General features: G+C 39.9%; 1 protein-coding gene across 9 annotated transcripts in view; it reads right to left on the bottom strand.

Moving 5' to 3' along the window:
• sun1b (Sad1 and UNC84 domain containing 1b) overlaps positions 1-15,831 on the bottom strand; it is a 39,552-nt gene that overhangs the window by 7,896 nt on the left and 15,825 nt on the right. For 3 of the 9 annotated variants that reach the window (XM_085784266.1, XM_085784263.1, XM_085784262.1), the window contains 12 exons: positions 15,144-15,391; positions 13,804-14,067; positions 13,539-13,673; positions 11,240-11,368; positions 10,355-10,438; positions 8,467-8,577; positions 8,184-8,303; positions 7,978-8,071; positions 6,720-6,778; positions 2,095-2,297; positions 1,704-1,979; positions 147-239 (listed from right to left, as the gene is read on the bottom strand). In XM_085784266.1, coding sequence (XP_085640392.1) covers positions 147-239; positions 1,704-1,979; positions 2,095-2,297; positions 6,720-6,778; positions 7,978-8,071; positions 8,184-8,303; positions 8,467-8,577; positions 10,355-10,438; positions 11,240-11,368; positions 13,539-13,673; positions 13,804-14,067; positions 15,144-15,391 — 1,816 coding nt within the window. The remainder of the gene's footprint in view (positions 1-146; positions 240-1,703; positions 1,980-2,094; positions 2,298-6,719; positions 6,779-7,977; positions 8,072-8,183; positions 8,304-8,466; positions 8,578-10,354; positions 10,439-11,239; positions 11,369-13,538; positions 13,674-13,803; positions 14,068-15,143; positions 15,392-15,831) is intronic. The other 6 variants (XM_085784269.1, XM_085784265.1, XM_085784264.1 and 3 more) reach the window with 2 other exon arrangements.

Below are 15,831 nucleotides of genomic sequence, written 5' to 3'. Positions count from 1 at the left end.
TGCTAATCAATGTGTGCTTAGCCTGTTCAAATAATAACAAAATACTGCTACGGTATATAAAAAACACCCATCTTTCCAAATGTCTCCATGCATTCTTCAGGCATGTTTTCTCACAGAAAAAGTAGTGAATAAGTCATAGTATGTACCTGAGTCTTGGCTGAAAGAGCCTTGAGCAGCATTTCTAAATCAGCCAGTCGTGCTGCCTGACCCTCTTGCTGCTCTTTCTGCTTCTCGGCGCTCTGCATGAAACGGGGGAAAAAAAACAGATAACAGAAAACATTGAGATACAGGATACCAGAGGTGGGAGAAAGTCCCTATGTTGCAAGTCCAAGTAGAGTCTCAAGTCTTTGCTCTCAAGTCCCAAGTCAAGTCCAAGTCCTAAGATTTTTTTTCAAGTCCCAAACAAATCGATTATAATTAATGATACATAAAGATCATGACCACGCCTCAATTGTTAAGTTGTTTATATTTTATTGTTAATGTTCTGTCACTTATTCATCTGTTTATTTTTATTAATATTCTATTGCTTTGTCAATATAAGCACTGCCTTCTCATGCCAATAAAGCTATTTAAAATTGACGTACAGTGACACGTCAGAAATCTTGTGTGATCAAACGTGATCCGACGTACTCTGTTGATGGTAGCCATCAAAGATTCTCTATTAAACCGTCTTTGGTAGCCATGGAGCCGTTAGCCACACTGGTTTGTTATGCTACGTGTGCTGCAGTCAGCTGCTTCTTTATTGGTCACATTCAATTTCACGTCACATTCTGCGGAGACGGTGACTCAGGATTGTCGGGTTCCCCCCATGGTTCCCCCACACACATGCCGACTTTTGATCCAAACAGTCACAATTCTTGGGGCCAACAATCGTAAATATTGAACATGTTTAATATTTACGATTGTCACCGCCGACTGTTGTACGAGTCGATTGTCAGGAGAATTTAAATCTTAAAACACCACACACTACAGGAGAATCTCATAAAATAATCTTAAGAGCCTAAGATAATCGGGCGATTTTTGTCTTTGGTCGGGAAAGGGGGAAAATCAGGGCAAAATCAGACAGATTATCTTTATGTGTGTGTGTGGTAGGCTTTAGTGTGTTTGCATTAATTATACAGCCAAGACTGATAACAGGAGTGGGGTCTATAGGAACGTCTCTGGCTGGCTGCTACAGTATAACATTGATGTGACACTTTTTAAAATATTTTAATATTTGTGCTTGCTGCATGTGACTTGACTTGAATTCAAGTCTTTGCTCTCAAGTCCAAGTAGAGTCTCAAGTCTTTGTCATCAAGTCCCAAGCGAGTCCAAGTCTTTTTTTGATTTGATCAAGCAAGTCTTAAAGCAGAAGTAAGTGATATATTTGTGTTAATATAAGTCTTAAATAGTTATATCTTCCGACAGCAATCACTTACATAGAGTGTTTGGACCGAAACACGGGTCTGTCTCTCTCCAGTTCGATCTGGTACGACTTCACGGGTCAGAAGTTACGAGTGGCCGTTATAGTGACTTTCACAGGTAAAACAGGTCGGAAAAACACGAGTGGGTTGCCTGGAACGCTACAAAGTCATAGTTGTGACTTGAAGCTGTAATTTACGGTTTCAAAAGCCTGCCTGGAACACAGCATTAGCCAAAACGACCGGATCGCTTACTTCTGCTTTAAACCTTCCAAGAAAAAAAAGGTGTTTTTCTTTCCCTACCTCGGCCCTTTGTGTGTTCTCCTGCTCCAGCTCTCCTCTCAGCACACCCAGCCTCTGCTCCAGCAGGGTGGACACCCACAGTCCAAGGCTCTCCCTGTCCGTCTCGGTGTGGAGCTGTTCCCTCAGAGTGCTGTAGAGACCCATTACATCTCCATGACGCTGCTCCTGCTTCTCATCACCTTTTTGGACTTGTGTCCAGAGGAGGGCTAGCTGACGCTCCACACGTTCAAGACGCTCCAAGTCCACAGTGGAGACAACCACTGGTGGTAGGATTGGCTGAGGACGACAATGATGCAGTGAACAGACAGCAGGAGAAAGGCAGAAATGATACAGAATCTGCACTCACTCAGTGGTTTATAATAATGCCATTACAGTATGTCATTTATCTTACTGTTGCCTGGGAGACTGGGGTGGCTGGGGTCTGCTCCAGTGGAGTCTCTGGTGTGGGGACAGACACAGGAACAGGAACAGGAGCAGAAGCTGGCACCAGGTTAGACAGGAAGGTGATGGGAGATGCAGGACGCCACTCAGTTAAATTTATGGCTGGGAGGTAGGCAAGCAGGGCAGCAGTGGACGGACCCCACAACCATAGAGCTGCATAAAAACCACAGAGAATGGAGATTAATCCTCAGTCACTTGTTGGTTGTTCACTCATAACAAACCTGTGATACTATGATATATTAACCCTTGATTCTTGGAGAGAAATTGTTACATTCCCCATATTGTGGACAAAAGTGTCCACGGAGAAAACGCCATAAAAATAGTATACCTTCATATTTTTTTCAAATTTTTTTTGCATAGATCTTCTAGTCTACTTCTCCTCTATTGATCCATACCAAATATTCAATTAATTTCAGACGTTTAACCCCTTAAATGCCAGTATATAGGGTCCTATGAAAAAAAAAGGCTAAAAACGCACACAAAAAGGGGGGGTATTTTCAAAATACTGAATGCAAACTGGATATGTTGGGTGGGGATTTTACCAGGCTTGGACATGTCATTGATTAGTAACACACTTGATTTGAATGGATTTTTATTTTTTTTGCAATCCCACTTCCTAGTTTTTTTGTTACATTCCCCATATTGTGGACAAAAGTGTCCACGGAGAAAACGCCATAAAAATAGTATACCTTCATATTTTTTTCAAATTTTTTTTGCATATATCTTCTAGTCTACATCCCTCTGTTGAATCCATACCAAATATTCAATTAATTTCAGACTTTTAACCCCTTAAATGCAAGTATATAGGGTCCTATGAAAAAAAAAAAGGCTAAAAAACGCACACAAAAAGGGGGTTATTTTTTCAAAATACTGAATGCAAACTGGATATGTTGGGTGGGGATTTTACCAGGCTTGGACATGTCATATGATTAGTAACACGCTTGATTGTGAATGGATTTTTATTTTTTTTGCAATCCCACTTCCTAGTTTTTTGTACATTCCCCATATTGTGGACAAAAGTGTCCACGGAGAAAACACCATAAAAAATACCTATACCTTCATATTTTTTTCAAATTTTTTTTGCATAGATCTTCTAGTCTACTTCTCCTCTGTTGATCCATACCAAATATCAATTAATTTCAGACTTTTAAACCCCTTAAATTCCAGTGTATAGGGTGCTAGGAAAAGAAATCGCAAAAAACACGCACAAAAAAGGGGGCTATTTTCAAAATACTGAATGCAAACTGGATTTGTTGGTGGGGATTTTACCAGGCTTGGACATGTCAATGATTAGCAACACTATTGCTTTGGTGGAATTTTTAGTTTTTTTTTGGTAATGTCAGATTAAAAGAAAAGCTCCCATAGACTCCCATTATAATTTATTATAATGGGAGTCTATGGGAGCTTGACGACTATTTCCCCATTATCCTTTTAATGAGGAAATAGTGACATAAAAATACTATGAATCTCTTATATATAGATAAGGTGGCCTCAGACACACAGTCACGCATGCACACACGCATGCACACACACACACACACACACACACACACACACACCCCTCAACAAGACTGCTCCCGTGAGCGACTGTACGTTATTTCTAATTCACTCTGATCCAGGTGTCTGTTTGAAGTAAGGATCAAAGTAATAGTTTAAATGTCCTTGTTTACACAGAGACCAGTACAGATACCAACATGACCCCCCCTCCCCCACTCCCACCCCCTATGCTCCCATCTAACAACAACAAATCACAAAATGTAAACACACCACCACTGGGTTCATTCAGCTGTGTGTTCAATTGTCATCATTCAGTCGTGGCACACACACACACACACACATACTTGTGGCTAGAGTTATTGCCATCAAATTTGGTAAAAGTTCATAATTTTTCACAAAATTTGGAATTCCCTCCCAAAAATTGGGACGTTCCCCAACTACCCCAACTAAAAAAAGTTACACTCTTACCACTTGAGGACAAAAATGTCCTCGGAGAAAACGCTATAAAAATAGTATACCTTAATATTTTTTCCAGGTTTTTTTGCATAGATCTTCTAGTCTACTTCTCCTCTAATGATCCATACCAATTATTCAATTAATTTCAGACTTTTAACCCCTTAAATGCCAGTATATAGGGTCCTATGAAAAAACCACAAAATGTAACACACCACTGGTTCATTCAGCTGTGTGTTCAATTGTCATCATCATTCAGTCGTGGCACACACACACACACAAATACTTGTTTTCTTACATCATGGACACACACACACACAGACACCATAATTGGAGCTCTCTTCATGGGAGGTGGAGTAAAAAGAGGACAGTTGCAACGCCTCAAACTGGTTGGACTAGTGTATGTGTGTGTGTGTGTGTGTGTGCGTGTGTGTCTGTCCCCATGATGTCATAAAAACAAGTATGTGTGTGTGTGTGTGTGTGTGTGTGCCACGACTAAATGATGACAATTGAACACACAGCTGAATGAACCCAGTGGTGGTGTGTTTACATTTTGTGATTTGTTGTTGTTAGGTCATTGGAGCAGAGGGGGTGGGGGGGTGGGTTTGGGAGTGGGGGAGGGGGGGTCATGTTGGTATCTGCACTGGTCTCTATGGAAACAAGGACATTTAAACTATTACTTTGGTCCTTACTTCAAACAGACACCTGGATCAGAGTGAATTAGAAATACGTATAGTCGCTCACGGGAGCAGCCTTGTTGAGGGGTGTGTGTGTGTGTGTGTGTGTGTGTGTGCATGCGTGCGTGCGTGCGTGCGTGCGTGCGTGACTGTGTGTCTGAGGCCACCTTATCTATATATATGAGATTCATAGTATTTTTATGTCACTATTTCCTCATTAAAAGGATAATGGGGAAATAGTCGTCAAGCTCCCATAGACTTCCATTATAATAAATTATAATGGGAGTCTATGGGAGCTTTTCTTTTAATCTGACATTACCAAAAAACTAAAAATTCCCCCAAATCAATATTGTTGCTAATCAATGACATGTCCAAGCCTGGTAAAATCCCCACCCAACAAATCCAGTTTGCATTCAGTATTTTGAAAATACCCCCCTTTTTGTGTGTGTTTTTTGCGATTTCTTTTCCTAGCACCCTATACACTGGAATTTAAGGGGTTAAAAGTCTGAAATTAATTGAATATTTGGTATGGATCAACAGAGGAGAAGTAGACTAGAAGATCTATGCAAAAAAAAATTTGAAAAAAATATGAAGGTATAGGTATTTTTATGGCGTTTTCTCCGTGGACACTTTTGTCCACAATATGGGGAATGTAACAAAAAACTAGGAAGTGGGATTGCAAAAAAAATAAAAATCCATTCAAATCAAGTGTGTTACTAATCAATGACATGTCCAAGCCTGGTAAAATCCCCACCCAACATATCCAGTTTGCATTCAGTATTTTGAAAATACCCCCCTTTTTGTGTGCGTTTTTTAGCCTTTTTTTTTCATAGGACCCTATATACTGGCATTTAAGGGGTTAAACGTCTGAAATTAATTGAATATTTGGTATGGATCAACAGAGGAGAAGTAGACTAGAAGATCTATGCAAAAAAAATTTGAAAAAAATATGAAGGTATACTATTTTTATGGCGTTTTCTCCGTGGACACTTTTGTCCACAATATGGGGAATGTAACAAAAAACTAGGAAGTGGGATTGCAAAAAAAAATAAAAATCCATTCAAATCAAGTGTGTTACTAATCAATGACATGTCCAAGCCTGGTAAAATCCCCACCCAACATATCCAGTTTGCATTCAGTATTTTGAAAATACCCCCCTTTTTGTGTGCGTTTTTAGCCTTTTTTTTTCATAGGACCCTATATACTGGATTTTAAGGGGTTAAAAGTCTGAAATTAATTGAATATTTGGTATGGATCAACAGAGGAGAAGTAGACTAGAAGATCTATGCAAAAAAAATTTGAAAAAAATATGAAGGTATACTATTTTATTGCGTTTTCTCCGTGGACACTTTTGTCCACAATATGGGGAATGTGATTTTTTTTAGTTAGGGTAGTTAGTGTAGCGTTCCAAATTTTTTTTTTTTTTTTATTCCAAAATTTGTGAAAAATTATGGCTTTTTACCTAATTTGATGGCAATAACTCTAACCATTGCAAGACAATCAACAGTTGAAAACTGAAAATGGACACTTTTGTCCCTTTCAGAATCAAGGGTTAATATAGTTTTATAAGACCTTTCAGAAACGTACTTTTAAATTCTATAAATTAACACAAAGATGTCAAGAGTTATTGTATTTCAAGTGTAGGGAAGCCACAGCTGTAAAAAGCACTGAAACAAGAACATGCAGAATTTGATATATATACACTGTGATATAGTATGCAATAGAGCAACATGGAATAACAAAGAATAGTGTTTCATTACTCCATAAATGTATGTGAGCAAGGCTGAATCACAGAATGGAGAAGCTCACCGGAAACCCAGAAAGTCTGACCTGAATCTGGTCCTGGATTTGTAGTTTACTCTAGGGATGTGTGCTGGTTCTAACATGTACTGTGCCTGGCTACACATTGATTTCTGAAGCAAAAGGAGCTGAGTTCTCCTGAACTCACCAAGTAGGAGCAAAAGAGGCAAAAGGAACAACAGGAGCTTCCAGAGTTTGGGGAGGCATCTAAAAAACACACAGTGACATGCTGATCAGATCAACACAACAAAACCTATAGTGTGGCATTGTGGTTATTTTAAAAGACATGAATCAACACCGTCACTTTATGAATCAACAGTCAAACCCATGTGTTGTCTATAATGTATTCACATCACAGTAAGATCTGCTGAATTATTAATCTGGTGGCTGCAACGAGAGGGCAGCGTTATAGAGTAGCTACCTCTCACATAGAAAAAGATCTACAAGGGCTCATTTATCCCCAATTCCATTTCCATAATCAACAAGACACAGTAAAGGGGATCTTGAGGTGCAGATAATACCTGTATGTATGTATTTTTACTATGTGATCATTGTTGACTTGCTTTGTCTTATGTAAGTCTTGCTGGCAAGCGTCTGTGTTCTTTTTATGTAAGTGAGACCAAAGATGAATTTCCTGCCTTGGCGGGACAATAAAGTTTTCTATTTATCTATCTAAGTTGGTGGGTGGACAGCTGAAAACTGAGCTGGATTCTCGTTTCCCGTAATAATTCTCTGTATTTTCTTTTCAAATGGATTAGGGATGTCACGATTACTTGTTTTCACAATTAATCGCGGTATTAAACGCCACAATTAATTAATCGTAAAGATTCCTAAATACCGTCACTTCCCAAATAAGATGATGTTGGAACCTTATCTGCAGATGTGCGCAAAAATAAAGGTGAATGCACCGATACTGGTCCATTTATTTAACGTAACATTGAATCGGTAGGAATTTAAATGTTAGTGTGTCATTTGTATTAAAAAAAACACACAAAATAAAACAAAAAATGATTAAAATAAATGTAAACATTTGGTATAGATGACAATTTATGACCTGAATATTTCAAACATTTCCCCTGGTTAATAATTGGTCATATATTCATAGATATTTGAAATATTTTGTGTAAACAATGAGTAATGTAATTATATTTTGACTATATTTGATTTTACACATTCATAGTGTTGTGAAATTAATTAGCCTAATGCAGAATAATCGTGATAATCGTAATACCGTGATTATTTCTCTGACAATAATCGTACCAAGAAAATTTGTAATCGTGACATCCCTAAAATGGATATGTTGTCATTTGATAAATTATTATAAAATCAATAACAGCTGATTTCCCTCCGTCCTGTGTGTTGCTACAACCTACAGTTTGTGAGAAAATTGGCAAAAGGACTCTTACCGCGTCAGAAAGAAGACATTGAGGAGACACATAAGAGACACCAGCTGGTACCATCCTGTTGCAAGAAACCAAAGAAGTCCCCTGCCTGCCTTCACTGGGCAAACAAAACATTTACACACATTCAGATGGAGAATGAGGACACAGTCAGACCCTGTAGCCATGTAAGGCATTTTTCTAAAATATGAGAAAAAAAAAGTGCTACCAACCTGGAGCTGCTAGGAGCATCAAGAGCAGTGAAAGAAGCTTCTGTGCCACTGTTCCTGCCCCTGATCCCAAAGCTTTGCCAGCTCTCACGACACAGTAACCTGGCTGGAGGAGGCAGTAACCTGGAAGACAGGATGGGAAAGAGAAAAACCTTTTAAAGTGATTGGTTGCACCTATCAAAAAGGGTTGGGTTATAAACTTCTATAAACGTCTACTGCACTTATCCTTGCAAAAGTATATGTATAAAACAGACTGCTAGCATCAGTAAGACAAGTGGTGGTTAACCTGCGTAAGCTAGGATGCTCCACAGTGCCCCCGCTAGGCGTCGAGGCCTGGAGGACTGTGTGAGGAGGATCGTGTGTGTCTCAGAATACTGCTTCCCTTTACAGTCATCACCTGCGTGTGCCAAAATGATGGGTGGCAAGCGAACAGAAAACACAGAAACAAAAGGACGCGTGAATGAACTTGTTGGGAACATATCAGAAGAATAAGAAACTGGGGAACGAAATTCTGCAAATGACCAAAGTAGAGCAAACTGAAATGACTGCAAACCAATACAACAGATAATATGCATATAATGATTAAAAAAACAAAAACACAAATAGTGCACCACTTGCATGCACTTTGCATTATTCTGCAATGTGTGTGATGGCACACCATGCAAAGCTGGAGGAAAAACATCCCTCGTCCCTGTCGTCATGCTCCAGCTGCCTGACCTGACGCACAAATGCATTTATTGTTTTTCTCTCTGCACTTCAACCGTTCAGTTACTGACCTCATTATTCAAATGTGACAGTGGCTTTATTCAGAGTGTGGAAAAGTGAAATCTATTGTCAGATTTCATTGTCAACCGAGTGGCGCTGCATTGCTCTGGCTTAAATTGTGTGTGCTATTTCCCTTCCTTTCGTTTTCATTCATAATATATTAAATTTTTCATTTGCATTTCCTTGACAGGGTATATACAGGAATCTTAAAGCTAATTCTAATACCTTTTTAAGACTTTTTCAAGACCATCTCAATATTTTTTTAATACCTCACCGCCACATAAAGCTGTACCTATTTACATCAGTGACACTTTTACGCAACAGTTTTAGTTTGTGATAAAGACTCGACCATGATACAACAGAATTCAAAATAGGCTAGGATAATAAATCAAAGGCAAAAAGATCTTCTTTTCTTTTTTTATGTACCGGTTCATCTTTGTTTTTTAATGAAATGAATAAATTAACACACTTTTATATTGTTTTTAGGACTCAAACTCTTGGACAGCTAACTCAGAAAAAATAACTTTTATTATTATTTTATTTTAAAGGGACAACGAGGAGTTTTGGAAAAGCGAAGCGTTTTCTCACTACATTTATGAGCCTCCGCACGCACCGTAAAATTCTTTGACCGGCGCAAGACAGACTCATGTTTTCATTCATCAATAATTAAAGTCAGAGGTTCAAAGACGTTCAGTTACCGTCGTAGTTCCGACCATAAACGGCCATTCAGCTGCGTTATTCTCATTAAGGAAAGGCATTTCCGCCACCACTAATAACAACAAATAACGATAGAGACAGAACGATATATTTATCGAAAATGGGCCCATTAACAAGTGTGGGTAGCGGAGATTCATCCACATTAACGTGAGACTTTTTTATAACCGAATAGAAACTCCTCGTTGTCCCTTTAAATTTAATACTTTATAAAGTTGTGAAAAGACTTTTTAATACTTTTTAAGGGTCTTAATTTTCACAAAATTGATTTATCACCTTTTAATACTTTTCAAGACCCCGCAGATACCCTGCTTGACCTCTTCCGTCACAGCATTTCAGTTGTGTTTTTATATTGTTAGTACAAAAACTGATAGTCAATCAATCAATCATTAGATAGATATATAAAACTAGTCTAAAAACAAGAAGTTGTTTCAGTCGGTCAGGAGTGATACCCCTCTGTGTGAAGTTCTGGCTACAAAACCTGAGTGAAAGAACATCACTTGTAGGTCACAACGGTCAACATGTTGCTGACTAGTTGAAGCGGTTCACACAACCTCTGCTCACTCGTCCACACACGGGTCACGCATATTATTAACTCTGTCAATCACAGCTACCACGAGAACACAAGTGCAGAAAAAGAGACAGAACATGTGTGGCTTGTGTGTGTGTGTGTGTGTGTGTGTGTGTCTGCTTACACAGGGAACCATTGAGATTAAGATGTGATGCATCTTCAGTCACCAGATCCTTCACATTCATGCTTCCACAGAAACTTGAATGAGCTGCAACATACACACACACAGAACACATTTATTTACGTAACAAAAACATGTTGCATGTGAAAGTTATGATGAAATGAGTGACGGGTGGAAGTAGCTGCACGTCACCACTGTGACATCAGAAGAGTCTTCATGAAGAAAATGAGAAAAGAGGAGAAAACAGTTGACAGGAAACACACACAACTGCCAGGAAGGAGAATAAAGAACTGCAGTGAACCCCATGCTACAGAACAAAAATATCTTCTGCAGCTGTAAAAGGAACCAGCTTGAATCAGCAGTGTACTAGAAATAAAATAATGACCTGCTGTCAAACACTGTGTAAACAGGTGCACATTAGCCAAAACCTGGATTTTGTTAACCAACTGTAAACCACATCTGAGAAGTCCTAGTTCTGCTTGAGTGGTCATTTAAGTGCACGCCACGCATCCTCTCCACCTCAAGGACTTAGATCAAAAGTGCAACTTATCATAAGACAGTTTTGTCTAAATTAGGGAAGAGGCGCTTTGGGCGGTGGATAGTTTTTCATTTCATTTCTAGTACACTTCCTCCTTCATATATAGAAAGCTATGTGTGAAAGTGAAGCTGGATGCACAGAGAGGAACAGAAAGATTAAGTTATTCAAAGTCATCCCCTCTTGAAAAGAAAGTCGACAAGACATGTTTATCCCAAAGTGAGACTCCTTCAACAAAGTGAGAGCTCAGGGAGGAGAGAAAGGGTAACCACAATGCTTATTAATAGAAGTGCAGGCGAAGAGGTCAGGAGCTGTGACCCTTGATCTTTGCCCTCTGAAGTAACGACCGGTACCTTCTCCTTCATAGCCATTAGCCCTGTAGCCCATCATCCTGTGGAGAGTGGTCTGCTTTAACAGCCACAGTTGGGACAAACTGGAGGACACTGCTTGTCTCATCGAGTCCGACATCGATGCAAGTACACCTGGTGACACAGTCGTCCACACATACTGTTAGTCAAAACGCACACTTGAGGCCTGGCACAAAGAAGCACAAATAAAGAAAAAAAGGGGGGGATAGGATGAGGGGAAAGTGAAGTGGGTGACAGAAAAATCTCCTGAAGACACCCTGAGAGGAAAAAAAAAGAAACAGGAAGCAGTGGAAATGGAAAGCACAATAAGAAGAATGGTCCTAAGGTCACAAGTGATGTGAAACAGAGACAGACCCACACAAAAACATTGAGAATGATGATGAGAAGCCAGCTGAAGATTTTGAACTGGCTGAAAAAAAGATGAGTCTGAAATCTGTTAGTTTCAGTGTATATACAGGAATCTTGAAGTTAATTCTAACACCTTTTTAAGACTTTTTCAAGACCTTCTCAATATTTTTTAACACCTCACCACCGTTTCAAGCTGTAACCATTTACACTAGTGACACTTTTAACTTAAAGGGGACCTATTATGCTCCTTTTTGCACAAACTAAAATAGTTCCTGGGTGTCTTAAAGACATGTCTGTGACGTGCTTCAGTCAAAATACCCCAAAGATCAAACATCACAGCATTCTCAAAAACAGGGCTCTGCAAAACGGTCTGTTTCAGTGGCCCCTCCCTTTAAATGCAAATGAACCACTCCCTCAGCATTGTGTTACCATGACGATGTCTACTACTAGTACCTACTGATTTGGCCAAAATGTAGTATGCAAACAAAAGCTAAATCTGCAGTAGGCAAATTGCCAGATCTCCAGTCTGCATCTGACCAGTCTACATTGTGTAATGAAATGTGCCCATGACCTAGTCTCACCCTAACCAAAGATGGTATAGAGTAGTCTTTGCCATAGGCTACTGTAACCATGTAACATGTAATATAAAAATGCAAAAATAAATATATAAAATAAATTAAAAATATATGCAGACTGGTCAGTTCATTGTAAAACAGTTATTTATTGATGTAAATGTGGTGATTTGTGCACATAGACTACAGAGCTCCGCAGCACTGCTCCTCTCCTCCTCCTTCTCACAGCTTCACTTTTCATTCAAACTAATTCAACTGCCACAAGATTTCATCAATGAGACCAACATTCTGCTAAATAGACTAACCACACGGCGGTAAACGTCTAAAAAACCTGCGGGTATGTTTATTAGCGATGGTTTTCTCTACCGCGATGAGCACGGACGCCTGCCCGGCCAAGGAGGCCTGCAGACGGGCTCTGCCTGTGTGAGGAGCCGCTGCAGCCCCGGAGCTCCGGTGCTCCGGCGGTCCAGCGTTACGTCGGTCCGGCGAACAACGTCGCCCCGGCGGTACGTCGCTGCTCACACAGGTACAGCTTCACTTACATGAAACGTCGGCGTAAACTTCTAAATAAAACTTAGTAAAGTGACGCTACAGCGCTACAACATGCAGGGAAGAAGCAGGAAGTAGTCCGCTCCGCTCTCCGCTGTGACACCAGCCACAACAGAGCAGCATGGGAGGAGGCGGGGCCGGCTGGAGCAGAGACCTCAGCATGACCATGTAGGGGAGTCCGGCACGCATCGACGTAGACGCGAGCTCATGTGAAAAAAAACTCAGCGCAACCGAGTGTAACAGGTGTGCAGAGAAATCCCAATTATCTAGCAGGGTTTACCTCCAAATGCATTAACCTCAGGATATGACACTTCCACGGCCTCTAGAACCATTATCCAACATTTTAAACATGTATAAAAGTCTGAAAAGCTGGAAAAGCATAATAGGTCCCCTTTAACAGTTCTAGTTTGTGATAAAGACTATAGACCACTATGATACAACAGAAATAAATAAAAGGCAAAGTTTATAATAATAAAAAACAAAAAAACATTGCTCCACTCTCAAAAAACCAAAACAACAATCTTCTTCTTTTTTATGCACCGGTTCATCTTTGTTTTTTAATTAAATAAATAAATAAATTCACACACTTTCACAATGTTTTTTAGGACTCAAACTCTTGGACAGCTAATTCAGAAAAAATACCTTGAAAATGTAAGACTTTATAAAGTAGTGAAAAGACTTTTTAATACTTTTTAAGGGTCTTAATTTTCCAAGTGACTTGGAAAAAAAAAAATTCCCACTGGAACCAACAGAGGAAGAAAAAGAGAGAATGATGGGTAGTGGATGAAAAGCAAAGAACATCTCTCGGTGTATACCTTTTCCTGGAGAGCTCTTGGCCCTTGAACCCAGCCAGAGCACATTGTGGAAGAGCAGGGTGACTAAGGACACTACAGGGGCCAGGGCTCGTTTGCTGTAGCGCATACACGTTTTAGAGACTGACACCAGGACACCTGGAGAGAGACCACTACCAATTATATTCTCATTATCACAGCTGAATTCACACACTGGTCTTCAACCGATTGGTTTCTGAAGAACAAGTCTGCAAATCAAATACGACACTTGAGTCTGACTGCTTCTCACCTGTCTTGCTCCTCTGACTTCTGTCTCTGGAGTATACGCTTGTGAAAGGTGAGGATGACGAGGAGAGAGCGGCGGTGGAAGCCTCTGCAGCCTGAGATGATGACGACGATGACGATGAAGACCGAATAATGAGAGAGTCCATCTCCTGAGAGTGTAAAGAGCAGTCTTTGCAGATGTAGCCATTGGCGAGTGAGGCGTGGGATTTGGACACACTGGTGTCACCGTTGACATTCGATGAACTGTGGTCAGTGGTCGAGCTCTTCCCTGAGGGAGACCAGCATGTACACAGATAAATACAAGCCATTCATTACAACACAGGAAGTGGTTCAGTCCATAGAATATTAATGCAAGGATATCACCAATAAAGTGTGCTAGTGCTTGGAAGGAATACTTTCCTGGAGCTACAATAAGCAGCAGCCTGTCTATCACTGGAATACAGTAGGTATTGAGATTTATGTCTTCTGATGATAAAGGTAACAATAGCACAATTTTAAAATACACTGTTCCAAATCAGGTCTTGCAGTCATAATCTAATGTACAGTATCTTAAAGTTTGTATAGTATAAAGTATTAGTGTAGTCTGGGCCTATTTTCCCCCATTCCCTAGGATAAGCAAAGCAGTCTCAAACCTTTGGAATTTAATATATTGTTTGGTTTAATTTACTTTCACTAAATGACTATGACAGGTTTTAAAATCATCAGCAAAAGTAACTAGAAGTTAAAGGGACAACGAGGAGTTTTGGAAAAGCGAAGCGTTTTCACACTACATTTATGAGCCTCCGCACCGTGAAATTCTTTGACCGGCGCAAGACAGACTCATGTTTTCATTCATCAAGAATTAAAGTCAGAGGTTCAAAGAGGTTCACATACCGTCGTAGTTCCGACCATAAACGGCGATTCAGCTGCGTTATTCTCATGACTCGCCACGAAGGAAACGCCCAGCATTTCCACCACCACTAATAATAACAAAATAACGATAGAGACAGAACGATATATTTATCTAAAATGGGCCCATTAACAAGTGTGGGTAGCGGAGATTCATCCACATTAACGTGAGACTTTTTTATAACCGAATAGAAACTCCTCGTTGTCCCTTTAAAAAACACAGAACTTCCCTCTGAAATGTGGGGGAAATGAAACCCTTAAAATAATCCAATAATGACCAAGAATAACAGAATAACTCATTCATTAAATAACATTAAAGAATAAATGTCAGCTAAATGCAAAGAGATGTAGGCTGAGTGCTCTGCTTATCTCTGTAGTTCAATTACAAGAGGCTGAAACAACATCTAAATTAGGAATCTGAATTTTGAGATGGAACCCATTAACCCATTAACTGACCCCAGTGTCCATCCACAGACGTGGAGGTGGTGGTGGTGGTTGTAGTGATGGTGCGTTGCCTCAGTTGGGTCTGGTCCAGGATGGAGCTGTGAAGGGTGGCATCAGACACTGTGTTGCTTTCCTGAAAGCCGCTGCTGTTGTTTATCGGGGTACTAACGGCCGAAAAGGAGAGGTTTTTCCTCGGAGTGGCGACTTGGCTCAGGGATAAAGACAGCGAGTTGGACGGCTGCTTTCTGCTCCGCAGTGTCCTGGAGAGAGCAGAGACAGCAGACGTATAGAGACATGATTTTCGCTATGTGACAGAGGCGGGTTTGTGATGAGTAGCAGCATGTGACTCAGGTTCAAAGAGAGGATAACAAATGTAGAGAATTACTGAAACTCTCTGGTAAGCCGAGCGTGTTAGTAATAGGGATGTCACGATTACTTGTTTTCACAATTAATCGTGGTATTAGATGCCACAATTATTTAATCGTAAAGATTCATAAATACCGTTACTTTCCCAAAAAGATGATGTTGAAACCTTATTGGTAGATGTGGTGCAAAAATAAAGGTAAATGCACAGATACTGGTCCATTTATCTAAAGTAACTTTGAATTGGTAGGAATTTGTCATTTTTAATTAAAAACAAAGCAAAACAAAACAAAAAACGATTAAAATAAATGCAAACATTTGGTATAGATGACAATTC

This window comes from Trachurus japonicus, chromosome 8 (assembly GCF_045865225.1).
Source record: "Trachurus japonicus isolate A0001 chromosome 8, Traja_1.0".
In the NCBI taxonomy this organism is placed as follows: Eukaryota; Metazoa; Chordata; class Actinopteri; order Carangiformes; family Carangidae; genus Trachurus; species Trachurus japonicus.
The sequence above is the reverse complement of the archived record's forward strand: the minus strand, read 5'-3'. Positions and strand labels throughout refer to the sequence as shown.